The 15,591-nt window shown below is 43.8% G+C and overlaps 1 protein-coding gene across 1 annotated transcript in view; it reads right to left on the bottom strand.

Annotated features, from left to right (window-relative positions):
- FUBP3 (far upstream element binding protein 3) overlaps positions 1-15,591 on the bottom strand; it is a gene marked incomplete at both ends in the record, with an annotated part of 39,532 nt that overhangs the window by 17,498 nt on the left and 6,443 nt on the right. Inside the window, 8 exons of the mRNA XM_079544698.1 lie at positions 368-472; positions 2,407-2,505; positions 3,383-3,545; positions 6,073-6,130; positions 6,958-7,029; positions 8,701-8,750; positions 10,123-10,156; positions 10,640-10,690. Coding sequence (XP_079400824.1) covers positions 368-472; positions 2,407-2,505; positions 3,383-3,545; positions 6,073-6,130; positions 6,958-7,029; positions 8,701-8,750; positions 10,123-10,156; positions 10,640-10,690 — 632 coding nt within the window. The remainder of the gene's footprint in view (positions 1-367; positions 473-2,406; positions 2,506-3,382; positions 3,546-6,072; positions 6,131-6,957; positions 7,030-8,700; positions 8,751-10,122; positions 10,157-10,639; positions 10,691-15,591) is intronic.

Genomic DNA, 15,591 nt, shown 5'->3' with positions numbered 1-15,591 from the left:
GATGGGAAAGGCAAAGCAGTATGAAAGCTCAGAACTAGACTGAGTTACTCTGATTTAACAAGGAGATGGGCCATGTTAAGCAGCTCCAGGCTACACAAAGATATTCTGTAAGAAAAACAAACATGTGGCCACAAATTCCTTCCCCACTAAATGAACTCTGAGCTACAAGAATGCAACTTCAAACGACAGTTAGAAAAGTGCCATCTGGGAGTCCATGAGAACTCCCCTTTGCAGCCAGACTCACTTTTCTGGCAATAGAAAACAATGCATTTAAAAAAAGCTTACAGGTTACACATGAAACTTGAGGACTTCCACCCACTGCCCGTCCCACAGGGAGGTTAGCAGAGTACTTGTGAAGAAAACATACCTCTATGCTGCCTCCTCCCATTCTAGAACTGAAATCATTGCGTACGCCTCGGAAGTCTGCCTGATCTTTCTCTCGGATGATCTCCAGTACCATTTCCCTTGCTTGCTACATGGGGAAAGAAGTTACAGTTAGCTTAAAATATTCTGCTCGCCATCTCGGCGTTAGGGCCTCGATAGTGGCTAATTGACCACTGTCAGAGGAGATCTGCTTTCATCAGATGTGGAAGATGTCAGAGTCTGCCAGGTGCACGAGGCTGCAGTTTCTTTGTGCAATTGTGTACCTCAGTCTTTCAAAAGCGAGCTTTTGCTTTTAAAACAATCACTTTGTCCCCACTTTATTTTTTTTTTTTATTTAATTGAAGGAAGATCCTCTCCTACTGGACAGAGCTGAAACCAGCAGTACAGCAGATGCTCTGGCAGCACAGTAGTCAGCATGTCTGCTAAGAGGGAGAGAGCACGTACAAGAAGGCAGGAGAGCAGCAGCCAGCTTACTGACACTCAAAGTTACACTCAAGTCTGCAGCAATCCGGCAAGGCTTTTTTTTGTGTGTGAAACAAATGCGTGTTCTTCCTATCTACTTGCAGCTCTCCAGGCCTTTCACAAACTTGCATGTATGCCCAGCTAGTAAAACCATTCCTTGGAAATAAGCCAGCAGTAAGTCACCATTTAAAAAAAAAAAAAAAAAAAAAGACTGCCTGTCAAAGCCTGTACCACTGTTTCTGTCAAGGTTCAGATGCTTGGGTCTGATTTGAAAGTTTGAGGGACGCTGGCAAATCTGCCTTCTTCCCTATTCTTATTTTCCATGTCCCCAGAGCATTTATTACAGAAATGGACAACTCAAGATACTTCAGAGATGCTAAGACAGAAATAAGGGCAAGGGAGGTATTGCCTGGCGATGTGAGATAGTTAAGAACTCTGCACTTTGCAGCATGCAGAGATTCCCACCAAAACCAAGGACTCAATGAACTTCTACAGTGCATTCTAAGTGTGCTGAACTTTAAATGCCTCAAAGATCTTCCAGTTTATGAAGCCTTCACAATTGCTTGCCACGATTTATGGCACAGAAGATGCGACAACAGCAAATGTTGCAAGGCAGAAGGAACCATCTGGAAAGCCTCAGCACTCACAGTATGACTTGGTTAAAAGCAGCAAGAATGTCATTAAACTTTCTACAGGTTTATACCTTTGCAATAAGTATAAGAACTGTGGAAATTCATACAACTGGGCTTTAGATTTAACTAATAAGTGGCTTGAAAAATTCTCTCCAAACGTACCTGACCAGCATCAACTGTTACAGCAGTTTACGATTAGGAAGATCCAATGAAACAGAACTACTTTTATTAGAGACAGGACTGCAAAGCCAGATTTAAGTATCCAGCAAGGTATGAAAGGCACTTGCTGGGAAGTGGAACGTGCCACACCTAAACTTTAAATCAAGAGCTCCTATCTTCAATCAGATCCTATTTGCAATCTTCCAAGCTCTGCAGGATCATGGGTTTTTGCTTTGAAACCACAACACGACTGTATCTGCAGAACCCTGACACAAGGAGGATGACATATCAGCATTAAGTAAACCCCTTGGTTTCAGGAGTTGTAGTTTTTACTCTTATTTTTTTCTACTTTTAATTACCTGCGTCAGTTGGCTGTCTGAGATATTGAGCCTTCCACAAAACTTTCTCAAACGTCTGCTTATTTGGTCACTGCGAACCCAACTGCTTAAATAACACGCAGCTGTGACTTGTGCTTCAGGACTGGAAAGTTTTTCCACTCTACCTTCTCCAAACCTTCCTGCGTAGCTCTTCTACCCAGGTCTAATATCTACATGTAGTGAGAGCCCCCAGGTCATACTGTACACTGGCCAATACTCGCTAGTCCTTTGTTCTGACTCGTTCTATCAAACTTTGACTTCACAGAACAAAACCAGCAGGGAACATAGCATTTATGATGGATTTATAAAGGATTCGACTCCATTAGATGTCCACAAATATATTTCAACTTCCCCCCAACACTCTGGGGCAACTGCTTACTTTTATTACATACCTGTACTTTAAATGCATCTCCAGTAATACGGAGAGGTTTATCTGCTCCAGTAGGCATTGGACCATCTTGGATCATTATCATTTTCACACCTGTTCGCTCCTGAAGAAAAAGCACAGAGCACTTTGCTAAGCAGAGTCTCTAAAACAAGGGACTACTTCTGGTTACTAGACATTAGGTAGGTCATGTTAGCAGCTTGGCAGAACACTACCGTAGCTCTTCACAAGTACTTAGAACACAAATTGAGTAACAGTCCTAGAGTGTAAAGGACTGCCAGGAAGTGTGCTACTCCTGATGATCTTAAATAGGTGAATCTCTTGCAAAAACAGAACTCTACCTTGGCAACTGATTTCTCAAGCCCTTTCCAAAATCTGTAGCTGTCCACACATAGCAGTTACGTGACCAGCCTTAAAACTACTGGATGACAGAGGGCAACCAAAAAACCTGCGTTTTTGACCTAGGTTCCTTTCTGGAACCCTCTATCCTTTAAAAACTTGTACAGGATGTCAGCATAAAGAATGTCTAGGAACATGGATTTATACATAACAAAACACTTAATTAGAAAGGGTGGGATGAGGAAAAAAAGGAAGACAAATGCCAGCTTTATCACAGATCAACAACAAAGGAGAAGCAGAGCACTCTACAACAGCATGGCTGGCATTAAAAGCTATTGCAGCAGCAGACTAGAGATAGACTTTTCTTGTCTAAGGGGTCCCATCCTGAACAGCACGCACCAAATGTTATCTAAAGCACGAGGTTTTTTCCCCACAGTTCTGTGGAAATTCCACTGCATGTGCAGCTGGGGCTAAAGTGGTTTTTTTCTGCAACACAAGGTTGGGTCCAGCTTTCCGAAGGTAGAAGAGTAGTCCCTGCTGTAGAAGGTTAGAGCATTTATAGGCTCTCCATTTCAGCACGCTCTTGTTGATCTAGAGAAGCTGCAGTAGGGAAGAGAGCCCTAAAGTAAATGCATCTTGCGCACCTGCAACTGTTTTATTGTTTCACCTCCTTTGCCGATGACTAGACCCACTTTGGATGCCGGGATCAAAATCTCCTGAATCGTACTGTTGCCATCAACATCGTTGTGAAAACCAGGTCCGTTCCGACAGCGATCTACAATCTGCCCCAGTAGCCGTTTTGCTTGTCTTGGAAAAGAATCGAGGGAAACAACCATTAGACAACATTGTTCCGTGTGACCAAGAGACTTGGAACCATTGGAATGTGAAGCAATCGGGGAGAGAAGTGAAAAGATGAAGGAAACCAGTTAGCACAACTTTATTTTGGGGGGAGAGGGCGGTATCCAATTTCCCCTGTCATGATTACTTATAAGCAGCTTGATTTTTCGTAAGGGGAAGAGAAAAGGAAGAGCAGCAGCATGCTCCAACATCTTTGGAAGTTAAGGAGCTGTTACACGTGGGGTGCACAATTTGAATGAAGATGCTCTACACCCTGAACTTCTCTAAACTTATTTCCCCCATGTATACGTAATATTTGGCAAAAACAAAACACCCTCAAGCTCTGTTCTCCTTCTTGATCAAGACAAAACAGATGGTGCTTCAATACTAACACAGCACATTGGTGAACCGCTCCGATCCCTCACAGACAATGCCTTGCTCTTCTCTGCCCACCCTCACCAGCAGCACCACAACACTGCTCTAATACAGCCTCTGCCCCAAGCAGCAGGTGCTAAAGCTACACCAGGAAGCGAGGCAAGGACACCATAGCAGCAACCAGTGGAAGACTGGGTTCTTCTACTCATGAAAAGAGACAGACACAAAAAGCAAAGATATCTTCTCTTTTTAGCACGTCAGAAGTAGCTGATACATCTTCCCTTCATCACAAGGACTGCTGTTACCAACACATCCCTTTCCTTTCCTTTTCCAACAACACTTCTCAAATAGGTAGAAGAAAGCCACCAGCTCCCTGCTCAGTCTAAAGCAGAGTCTTCCCCACTTCATACTCAGGCACCGCACATGGATGGTCTTCTCTCTAAAAACTTGAAGAAATGGCATGAAACCATCCGTTGCAAGCAGGCATTCACTCAAGACAGCTCAAGGGATGGTGATCTGAGCCTGCACAAAGATCAGAGTGCTGCCCTCTCTCAACTTTCTCACAAAACAAGGCAAAAGGTGGAATTTCTGGAAGCCTGATTCAAATACTCTGAGAGATTCGGAAAGTTTTACTCATTTATCTTGACATTCTGCATAAAGTGTGACAACAGATTACAACATTTAATACACCATGCATATCAGATGAGAAGAGGTCACTGGGAAATTAGCTCTATTAGTTTGCCTCCAGATATAACTAAAGGAAATACTCCTCACACAAAACCAATCTAAATATCTGCTGTTCTTGAAGCGTTGTCTCACTTGAGATAATTTTTCCTATGAGTAACCTGAAAAAATAGTTCAAAGCTAACCCGACAACAATTTCAGCACAGAAGCAAACAAAATTTCTCTTAGTTCCACATCCTTAACACATTGTTCTGCTCCAAAAATTGCATATTCTCACCTTTCCTGTTATTTTATTTTGATTTAAAGACATTTAACTGCATGTTTCTGAATAATGAGGTCTTCACTGTACCTCTCCCCCAATCAGCGCCATCTGCATTTCATTGGGCATCCCAGTTTTGTTTTAATATTTTGCTCTTGTTCTGAAATATCTTTTAGCAAAGGGAGAAAAAGTACTTCAGTATCAGCAAGAATACATCACCTGCCCTGTAATGTGAGCTTACCAACTGTATTTATTCTGGCTCACCACTTGCATCATTATGGTAGAGTACGAAGATTTAAGTACCCTTAGATCTCTTAGGAATGGAAGGATGATGGTTGTCTTCTCTTTAGAGAGACATTTTTGCGCCCATGTATTTTCACTATCAAATGCAACTCAAAGATTTCCAGATGGATTTTAAAAAACCCACCTACCCAAAGGCTGGGGAGAGAAAGAGCAGCTCCATATGTTAAGTGTGTTCCTGTAAGCCTGAGGATCCTGGATCCAGTTCCAGCAGAAGGTCCTCAACTGGTTTGTGAGAGTCTCAAACTCAGCTCCTGGGAAGGGGGAGGGAGGAAACACTGTCCCTAAAGTTTCTATAGGCCTAAAGAGTAGAAACCCCTGCTGGCTAGCCATGTGTCTGTACCATGCAGGGATCAGAATTCAAGAATTTCTGGTTCAGTCCTTTGCTTCTTGTTGGCAGCAGTGCAGAGGCAAGCACACCCATGGGCCTTGTGCTGCTCTACAGCAACACCAACACCTCCAGGTATCTCTGGAGTGGCACCAACAGGCTTTGGAGGCCTCATGCAGACCTTCTTCAGCTGCAAGGATGTCAGCTCAATAGGAGGGAAGCGAAGGGGAGAAGAGAAGTGCCCTTCAACAGCTTAGCTAAATATTCTGGAAAGCTGCAGCTCAAAAACTGCATTCTAGGTGCCCTAGGAGCAACCTTGCCCTGCGGAGGGGAATTTCATGGACAATTCTGCAGAGGGTTCAAACTGAAACTGGAAAAAAGCCTTTGAGGCACAGTTCAAAGCATCAGACCAAGAGGCTCTGTGTTCCAGGACCCTCAAGTTTCTCTAGGCCAACATTTGCTGGCGTGGCTAACCAAGTAGCACCACTGACAGAGCACAGCATTAGGGAAAAGAGAAAAGGAGAAAGGAGAAGAATTAAATCAGAACTCACTCAATGCTCTCTGGCGTCCCGGTGAGCACACAGGGCCTCTCAGGCATCCCACCACTGTCTGCAAAGGAAAGAAGACAACAGAGATCGGATGCTTCCCAACTCTTAGCACCTGAACTGCCCTCAGTAGTCAGGCAGGCAGAAAAGTGCTGACTCCTCACACAGGCTAGAAGCTAAAAAAAAATAATAATAATAATGTCCTACATTAATACTCAGAACTAAGAAACGGCAGCAGTTTCAGTGAGTATCGAGTACTAATGAAAACGTTCCCCTCTGCACACAGAGCAGGAGACATCCAGGGTCAATATATTTTAAAATGGATATCTGTATTATTTTAAAGCCTTCCCCACCAATTAAAGGCAAGCTGAAAACCTAGATTACATTCATCAACAGTGTCCTGCACAGCACTTGTAGTACAGCCTTCCCCAAAGCAAACAGGCTGCAGCACTAGCAGAGCAAATGGCACACTCCCATTTTTTTTCAATGCAAGGCAAATTGTATGAAGAAGTGCTGCCACCCTCCTGAAATGTTTTCTGCCAGGAGCTGGAGCAGAGTGGACTGATCAGAGATAAATTGCACGAGCTGAGCTAAATGGCACTGCCAGGAGAAGACTAAGCAGAAGCGACTTCTGCTTTAAAAGCGTGGATCATCCATTTGCACCGTATCCATCTGCTGGTTAAAGACAGTTCCTTAACTATTCAATTCCCTAAACCACCCGACAAACCTGTTTTCTCAGGGAGCCCAGTCCTACAACAGCTCTCCCAACACGTCAGCCTACTATATAATGCATTGCCACCATTCACAAATGATGACCAAGGCACCTGATTCAACAGACACGACATTCTCCAACACTAAAACCTGCTCACCCACCACAAACGAGGCTCTTACCTGGAGCAATTTGAATTTTGCAGCCAGACTCGATCTGAATCCGTGAGATCTGCTCACCTCCCCTGCCGATTACTGAAATGAGTTCAACAAGCATCAGCTGCTTATCCCAAAAAACTGCAGAGCAACTTCCACCCTTCTACTCCGTTGCAGCTCTCTATAAAGGTACAGTTTGACTACAGGATTGTAGAAGAGGCATCCATAGTATGATTACATTTAAAAAACAAATCAAAACAAAACAATCAAAAAGGAAACCAATAAAAAAACCCAACCACTTTGTCTTGCACTGGAATGGAGATAAGAAAGGAGGTAAGAAAGAAGGTGCAAGTCTGAGCACTGCTGGGAGCCATCTAGGTGTATTTCAGCCCAAACAAATAAACCAGTTATTTGAGAACCTAAAAAAGCTAAGGACTTCTGCTTTTCTCTCTTTAAAATTCGTGTTTTACTACCTCGTTTCAAAAGACATGCTATTTATCCAGTCTGCACTCAGAACTGCTACACACCAAAACGCTCTATCAAACCTTCAGGAAAACAAATACCCACCTCCCTTAACATTTAGGGTCAGCAAACAGTTGTTTCACAAACAGACACATTGAGGAGACACAGTGTGTGCCTATCATCACTCCTATCCTTTAGAAGAGCAGAACTGTCAAGTCAGACAGGTATGCCTGGCTCAAGGTGCTCCTGCAGAAGAACCTCCCAGCTCTCCCTGGAGGTGCTCAAGGCCAGGTTGGATGGGGCCCTGGGCAGCCTGGTCTAGTATTAAACGTGGAGGTTGGTGGCCCTGCCTGTGGTCCTCGAGGTCCCCTCCAACCCAAGCCTAAGCCATTCTATGATTCTATGAATCAGATCCTCTCTCCCACACCTGGCTGCTGCTGAACCAGGATTGTATGGAATACACGGCTGATGCACCAATATGCAGGGTCCCATCTCTTCCAGCTGTAGAACCCCTCTGACTTCCCTTCCTCCACACATATGGTGCCAGGATGGATAAATAGAAAAGGTTGGTGGAAGGACAGATTTCCTTCTCGTGAATTCCAGTGTTACAGTTACTGCCCTAAGGGGTAATTACTGGGGCTGTTAATTTCTTTTTTACTCTCTGTATACCAAATTGGGAGAGATGCACAGATACCTAACAGTGGAAGAGTAAATGCAATCTCTGCAGTCACAACAGCAGGAGGGCGCCATTGAAAGAAAGAGTAATGATCATCAAAAGGAAGGGAGGAATTAAAATAAAGCTTAGAAGAGAACAGCACCAAGAACACAAGTCTAGGGAAAAAACCTCAGCTGAGCAACATACAGCATACTGGCTGTGCAGCAAAGGTATGAAAAATTTAAAATTCTGCTTATCTCGCCTTGAGTCAAGCCTTGTTTTAACATTTAAATATTGTTTTCCTCCCTCACCTCCCACACTTCTGCATACTCAAAAGGAAAGTGATTCAACGAGGGGAAATTAATTCGCTTTTGATATATTTATGTAGCATGTTATTTGACATTTCAGGAACAGAAGCACTAGAGTTCTCAGTAGCCTGTACCATGCAGACTTGTTCTCATTACTGGGACACCAAGCTTTTCCATGCCATTTGCACATGGATTTTAAATGCAGATGATGTGGTCCCCACAAAGCATCAGACAAGACTCACCCAAGGCTAGAAAGCACAAAAACTTGTGAGCATGTCTTATCCTAGCAGAACATGCAGCATTCTTGCACAGAAGAACCATACCAAAAGCATGCAAGGTACTTACTGAATCCAACCATTTTATCAGGCACTTTAAAATCTTCTGTTATTACAGCCCTGAAAGGAAAGGAAGAAAAAAAAAAAAGAAAAAAAAAAAACAACAAACGAATGGTCATTACAACAAACAACTCAGAAGATGACAGAAGATGTTGTGCTGTGGAAACAAGGCACAGCATAAGGCTACTGCACACAGAGAAGTAAATACTACATCACAATTAAAACTGTTTTGGAAGAGACCTTTAGGCCCTGCTCCGTGCCCTGGCTGCAGAGACAACACACCTCATTTCTCCTGCACTGGATATATTTCTACTCTACTGTTATCATCAATGGAAGAACCTTTTTGTCATTCGTGCTCCAGACAGATTTAAGAGAAAAGCAGCAAAGTTCCTTCAATGTTTAGACTGACAGCTTCGAAGCCGTAGCCTCTGCCTGCTGCTTTCTGATACGCTCTTGCCAGGAGACACTAACCAATGCCAATGCTGGAATGCTCCTTCTGATACTCAAATTTACTTTCTTGCCTGCCTGTACTTATGGTTCTTTTCCTCGGAATTTACAACAGCTGTCTCTGATCATCTTTACCATCTCAAGATTTCCCTATCTGTTGCTCTTTGGACTTTTTCAGCACATCTGTGCCTCAACACATGAGCACCCAAAGCAATTTCCTAAGACCTGACTACAGTGAAGCACAGAAGAAATTCCTTGTGGGACTTTTGTTTGCCGTTTCTATTTCATATAAAACAACAACAAATACAGGACTTGCAAACCCTGTATGCTGCCATATGCATTTCACACAGTTTGTACAGCAGTCTCAAAAGCAGTGTGTAATTCCCTGCACAACCATCACTGCTGGTAGAACAGAGGTGCCAGACAGCAGCAGAGCAGACAACGCTGCCCACGAATTGCATGCAGCCCTACTGAGAAATCCACTCCTGTATTCGATGCTAAGAGATGCTGTGCAACAACTTTCATTTGCTTTGGTCTCCTCAAAGCATCTTTGACAATCAAAGGAATCATCCCAGGTCACCTTACATTAACAAACCCAGGAAAAAAAAATATACATGTGTACACATAAATAAAAACCCACCTGCTTGTTTAACATTTTCAAACTCTGTCAAAGTGCCAGTTTGCCTTTTTTTTTTTTCCCCGTCCCTTTCCTTCCCACTGGGCAGGAGAAGGAAAAGGAGAGAATTTATTCTGCTTGGTCCTGCAGAGCTACAGGAATCAAATCCAAGTTTTACTTCAACTCTTCTTTTCTCCTAACAACAACAAATAGCTTTTAAAGGGTTAGCAGAAGCCTTAGCCTGCAGAAAACCCAAGCTGACAATTTCTCCACATTCCCAACCTCTGACTTCCTAACACTACTACAGATGGTGGATCAATAAACAATTAGAATTGATCAATAAATAATAAAACATAACCCACTGCTTACCTTTGATGTACCAGGGCCCCTAACTGGTTACCTACTGTGGCAGAGAGAGAAAAAAGGGAAAGAAAAAAATCAAAGCATTAGCACGGATAAACTAACTTCATCCCTATAGAAAAAGAGTTCTTACCATTTCATCAAAAAAGAAAGAAAAGCAAAACAGTAATTTAGGTTCAGCAGCTGAAATGAATGCATTATGGGGTACAAAACAGGAGGGGATTTCTTGATCAGCACACACCATAACCCAGTGTCCAGCTGAACACAGGATAGGGAATTGATCTGCGTCTCCCCATGCTGAGAGTCATGGGAGAAAATCCTGCCTGCCCAAATCCAAATCCCCACAACTCACCTCCCTCCTTCCCAATTTAAACCCAACGTGAAAAAAGAGAAAGGGGGAAAGGTGGGACTGCAAGGGGAGAAAAGACATGTCAAGTGCTCCGTATGTACCACAAACAAACATAAAGGCTGAGCAGATTCGGAGATTTAGTCTAGGCAAAAAGCATTGAAGATTGCTCGCACATACTTCTCTCTGTATCTCTTATCTGTGCTCCATGGAGCCCACTTACACGGAGACCTGTTAAAGGAAGAAGTCTGTTCAGAACCCTCGTGGCACCCAAACTGTACTTTTTTCCCCCTCGCGTTTGACTGAACATTCCAGGCATATCTGTGATGTCAGCTGGCAGCCCGTTACCATTAGCTGTTATCTCCCAGCTGACAGCCCTCAGACAGACTCGCTCCCCCCCAGCCCCCACAGATTAGATCTTTCTTCCAAACGTTAATGGGGAAAATATCATTAGACCAACTCATGCAAAGTGGGAACACATGCCCTGCTGGGCTTCCTACAGGACTTTGCCCGCAGCAAACCAGCTAAAAACCAGACCATTTGGTCCTAACAACCAGTTGCAGATTATATTGCATGCCTGGAGGGCACGAGCAGCGAAACAAATGGAACTGGCCAACGACACGTGAGCCGTGATAATAAAAACGCTGTTTCAAACTACCTTACAGCAACCTGCACATTCTCTGACCTGAAATAAATTGGCAATCAGCTGTCAGGGTTAGACAGCGGATGCATCCCAAGCACACAGAATCCGGTAGGAAAAAAAAAAAAACCCACACAAAGTTTCTGGCCAAACACTCCAATAAAGCAGACAAAGAGAGTCAATATCATATTTCTGCGGTGCGTCAATATCTCGATAATAGTTCAGGACCAAAATATCGACCATATATGTTTTATTACTCTCTCCAGCTCAGCGATAAGACAACTGTTGCGTTATTGACGCTGTTAGATTCACTTTTGCATATTCTCACCCCGAATATAAAAAGCTCTAATTTGATAACTATCAATGCCGCAGCTGAAAAAGGTGGGTGATGTAATGGGGGATATTTGCTCTCGCTGATAAGCTGCCGCGGCAGAGTTGAGCAAACGTGATCAAACAAATCCAGAATCTCACCACCCTGCCCCTACCAGCACTCAGGTATATCTCTGCCAAAAGCAATAGGGCTGCAGGACAGGACCAGGCCACTCAGCACCCCCACGTGTGGGAAGAAGTGCTCCTAGCACTCAGCAGTATTTAAACAGCCACTTTGCATTTGGATTCACCTCAGCAGATCTCTTTGCAGTCTCTTACACTGCAGTTGCTGCCCACAAATTATGAGACAGATATGCATCCTATAATCACATCCCAAAGTTCATGCAAGGAACAGAAGAGCCATCGTTTCGTAACACCAGAGACAGCTTCCTAGAGGAAAACTGTGCGAGCACAAGAAGCTGAATCAGACAGATAGATTTCGTGCCTACTTTATATATATTTATTGTACCAATTAGATAAAAGCAAACAAAGCCCCAGTAATTAAAGGAGGACACCATTCCCTCTGCACACAGCCTACAGGAGCTGTGAAGCAAAGCAGGCAGAGAAAGCTGGGGTGACTTGCTTTAAGGCAGATACAATTTCTCCCCATTTGCAGGGAAAACAGAAATCTTATCCTAAGAAATAGCTCCTCATCCCAACAATCTGAAGGTTTGATTTCTTCCCTAAAATGCCCATTTTGCTATGAAAGATGAAGCTAATAGAGAGGCAGGGCCGGGGCAGCAGATGCCTGCTGCAGCACCAAAGCTGCCATCCTGCTCCCCCACCTCCCTCCTCCTGCTGGGGAGCGGGCTGAACTCTGACAAGCCACGTCCACATGTCCCCCTTTTTACACCTATTGAGTACAATTTAACTGTAACTGCAGTCATTTTACTGCAAACAAGGAAAAATACTGAATAAAATAAGCACAATTTCCCGTTAATGGCACCCGCTGGTTGATAACTCTTCACTCTTCTTTAGGCTTCATCTTTAACTGAATTCTACCTAACAGACACTCTAAACAAATGCAGATTTTTTTCCACCCCACAGAACAGATCAGTGCCTCCCACTAAATTAATGTGCATGATAGGAATATACAATGTCATTGAGGATATCCTCATGGCTGGAACAAAACCAGACGCTCCTGGATAGTGGTGGAAAGGGGCTGCATTTCACACTTCTGAACCAGAATTGGATCATCACAAATTTCAGAAAGATGCAATAAAGGTAATAATTACCAGAGTTGTTGTTCAGCCTTAAATATTAGTAAGTTATTTAATGGTCTAAACCAATTTTCCTGCCTGCCTTTGTTGTGAATCTTTATAAGAATGCTTGCACCTTTACGCTGCCTTATTAAAGATGTGGGCAGTTTTGAAGAGAGCTGCCATTTCGTGCAGCACATTAAGCCTCTGCCAAGAGGATTTCTGTTACCTGGTCATGCTGACGCGTGATGGAGCATCCCTGCTAACTTTTCTTAGAATAAGGTTTCCTTGTGCCCATGAAAACACGTTGGAGCTATGCAAGTTCTGCATACAACAGGATCGCATGTGTTTGAGTCCCCAGGCTTTAACACAATCAGGTTCTATTAGAACAAAACCTATCTGGGTGTACCACAGAGGCTGGGGAAGGCAGGGGGGAGGTGGCACAGAGCCTCTCCAAGGCCTTGTCTTTGTTTCCCCAGACTCAAAGGATGCTTCAACCTTCAGCTACATCACTGGAAGCGTCTTCAAAGCACTGCAGAACGGAGCACACAAAGGCTAACGCTGAGGTTCTGGCAATCACTGTCTTTCTGGCAGACAAGACCCCCACTTCCTTTGAAGCTGTTTCTTCGAGGTTGGATTAGCATTAAATAAACTTATTAAATTGTGCAGGTAACTAGATGGACACGTTAATTTGGATGGAGGCCAGGAGCTGCTGCTAGCCATGAAGAGGAGTGCTGGGATCTACTCTCAGTAGCAAGCCACAGGCAAGATGCCACTGCATCTTGGAGGGACCCCATCTCAGGGATCCTCTTTTCCCTTTCTGGAAACATCCTTCAAGAAGCAAGAAAAAAAAATAGTTCTCAAACTTTATCTAATACCAATAGGCCAGGGCACGAGGGTCAGCCTCAGCAGCTATTTGTTTTTGATGAATGTTACATTAAGGGAAACGCAAAAGGAACTCACGCTGACTGGCCTCCAATACTATGACAAGTCTATTTTTCCTGGAAATGCTCTAAAAGCAGCTGAATTTGTTTTGACCAGCGCACTGTCATCCTGTCTTAAGACCACTTCCTAAGCTGACATCAATCAGCCGTGCTGGCAGCTGTTTACAAAAATGGACAGGCTGAATTAGATATCCCTGAAAGCCAGACAGTTCTCTTGTCACCTTAAATACTCTCATATTCTCTCAATCCATTTTTCCAGTGGTCTTAGGAACAGAAGTAATTTTTTTAACAGCTACGCGGGGCTGAGGGAGCAGCAAGAGCTGCACACAGCCACGAGCACACAGCGTACAGAGGTGAAGAAACAAGATTTACTACCACATTTGCTTTCAAGCAATCTGGAGTGGCAGAATGTATCCAATCGCCCACATCACAACATTTCCAAAGCGTGCATAGACAGAAATCCTCTCCTCTTGATGACAACGACCCCAAACCGTCAGAGCTCAGAGCAGTAGAGGCAGCAAAGCATGAGCACGCGGTCCCAATTCCCCTTGTTGGCATTAAAAGACCATCCAGATGGGAAGTGCTTTCCTAATCTGGAAGTTATGGAACCTTCAGATGTATGTGAGGAAGGCAAGCAGTCAGTCAGGAGTCCAGTCACTCGGGGAAGCTTTCCTAAAGCCAGTCCTTGCCACGTGGGGCTGCCTGTGACAGCACAAGGAACCAGACGTAACGTGCCTTCACAGCGCAGCCTGCGGTGGTACTGACCTGGTTTGTGTCAACACAAACAAGGGTCAGCAAGTAATAGTGCTAACTGGTAAAAGTTTAAGTACAAAGTCTAACCTGGGCTGTTATCAGGCATTAAAGCTATTTCATGTATTAAAAAATGCATTTAAGGACACCTTAAGAGGTTGGATTTCTCACGTTCAGCCTGCTGAATCAATGAAAACAAACAGTAGGACTAATGCTCTGAGTAAACGGCTCCTCGAGGACTGTGTGCATTTTTTCCTCATATACAGCCACTTACCCAGGCCATTCAGACAGCTCAGCAATCTTCAAATTTACACTAAATATTACTGAAGGCAAAGGAAAAGTAAAATCTATTCACATCTCCTGCTCCAACAATGGTTCAGGAATGGAAGAAACATCTTAAGATGACATCCTTTGAAATAATGTCCATGATCAGACCTTTGCATGAGAACAGCCTTAAGCAGAGCTGAAAAGTGCTGGAAAGGAAATGGCCAGCACAGGTTTGCAAACCGTTTCTTTGCAGTTGGTCTACCCTAGCAATTAGAGCCACACTGAACACATCTGTTTGATCACAAGAACCCCAGCAGGTTTCACTGCTCACTGCTGGACAGCCCAGCACTTTTGTATGCAGAAACCAGCACATAACACAGTGAAGCTCCAGCTCACACCTACCAACCCACTCTTTCCCAAAACACCAAGCTGAACAAGCAGCAACCTCTTGCTCAAACAGAGCCAATGCCAGAGAACAAAGTGAGTTGTGGCATCTGTTCAGACAACAGCCATGTCTGCAAGCCAGAGGCTCCACATGAAAGCAGCTCCTCCTGTGCTCCAGCATGCTTTTCAGCACGAGGAGCAGGCAGGCAGTATTTTTAGCCCTTGTCTTCCATAGCTTTGTATCAAACAGAAAAGAAATCTTTTCAAAATGAAGTTCTGAGCTGAAGCTCTGCATATCTCCTCAGTACTCAAGTGTATCTATGGAGGAAAGAATCAACCTGCAGGGCTACCTGTCTCAGCAGGAATACTAGGAGAGAAAGAGATGGCAAACAGTGAGCTCTTTGCATCTAAGCAGCAGCAGGTACCACATTTTTCTTGTCACAGTGCACATTAGATTTGTAATAGCAGAAAACATCCGTTCTAACATTTCTTCTTCCCAAAGACCAGAAACAAATTATTTATTTTATAACCATAACAACTCAAACAACTCATTATGTCTACCAGAATTACCCAGTAAAT

This window comes from Tetrao urogallus, assembly GCF_951394365.1.
Source record: "Tetrao urogallus genome assembly, chromosome: 19".
NCBI classification, from domain to species: Eukaryota; Metazoa; Chordata; class Aves; order Galliformes; family Phasianidae; genus Tetrao; species Tetrao urogallus.
The sequence above is the reverse complement of the archived record's forward strand: the minus strand, read 5'-3'. Positions and strand labels throughout refer to the sequence as shown.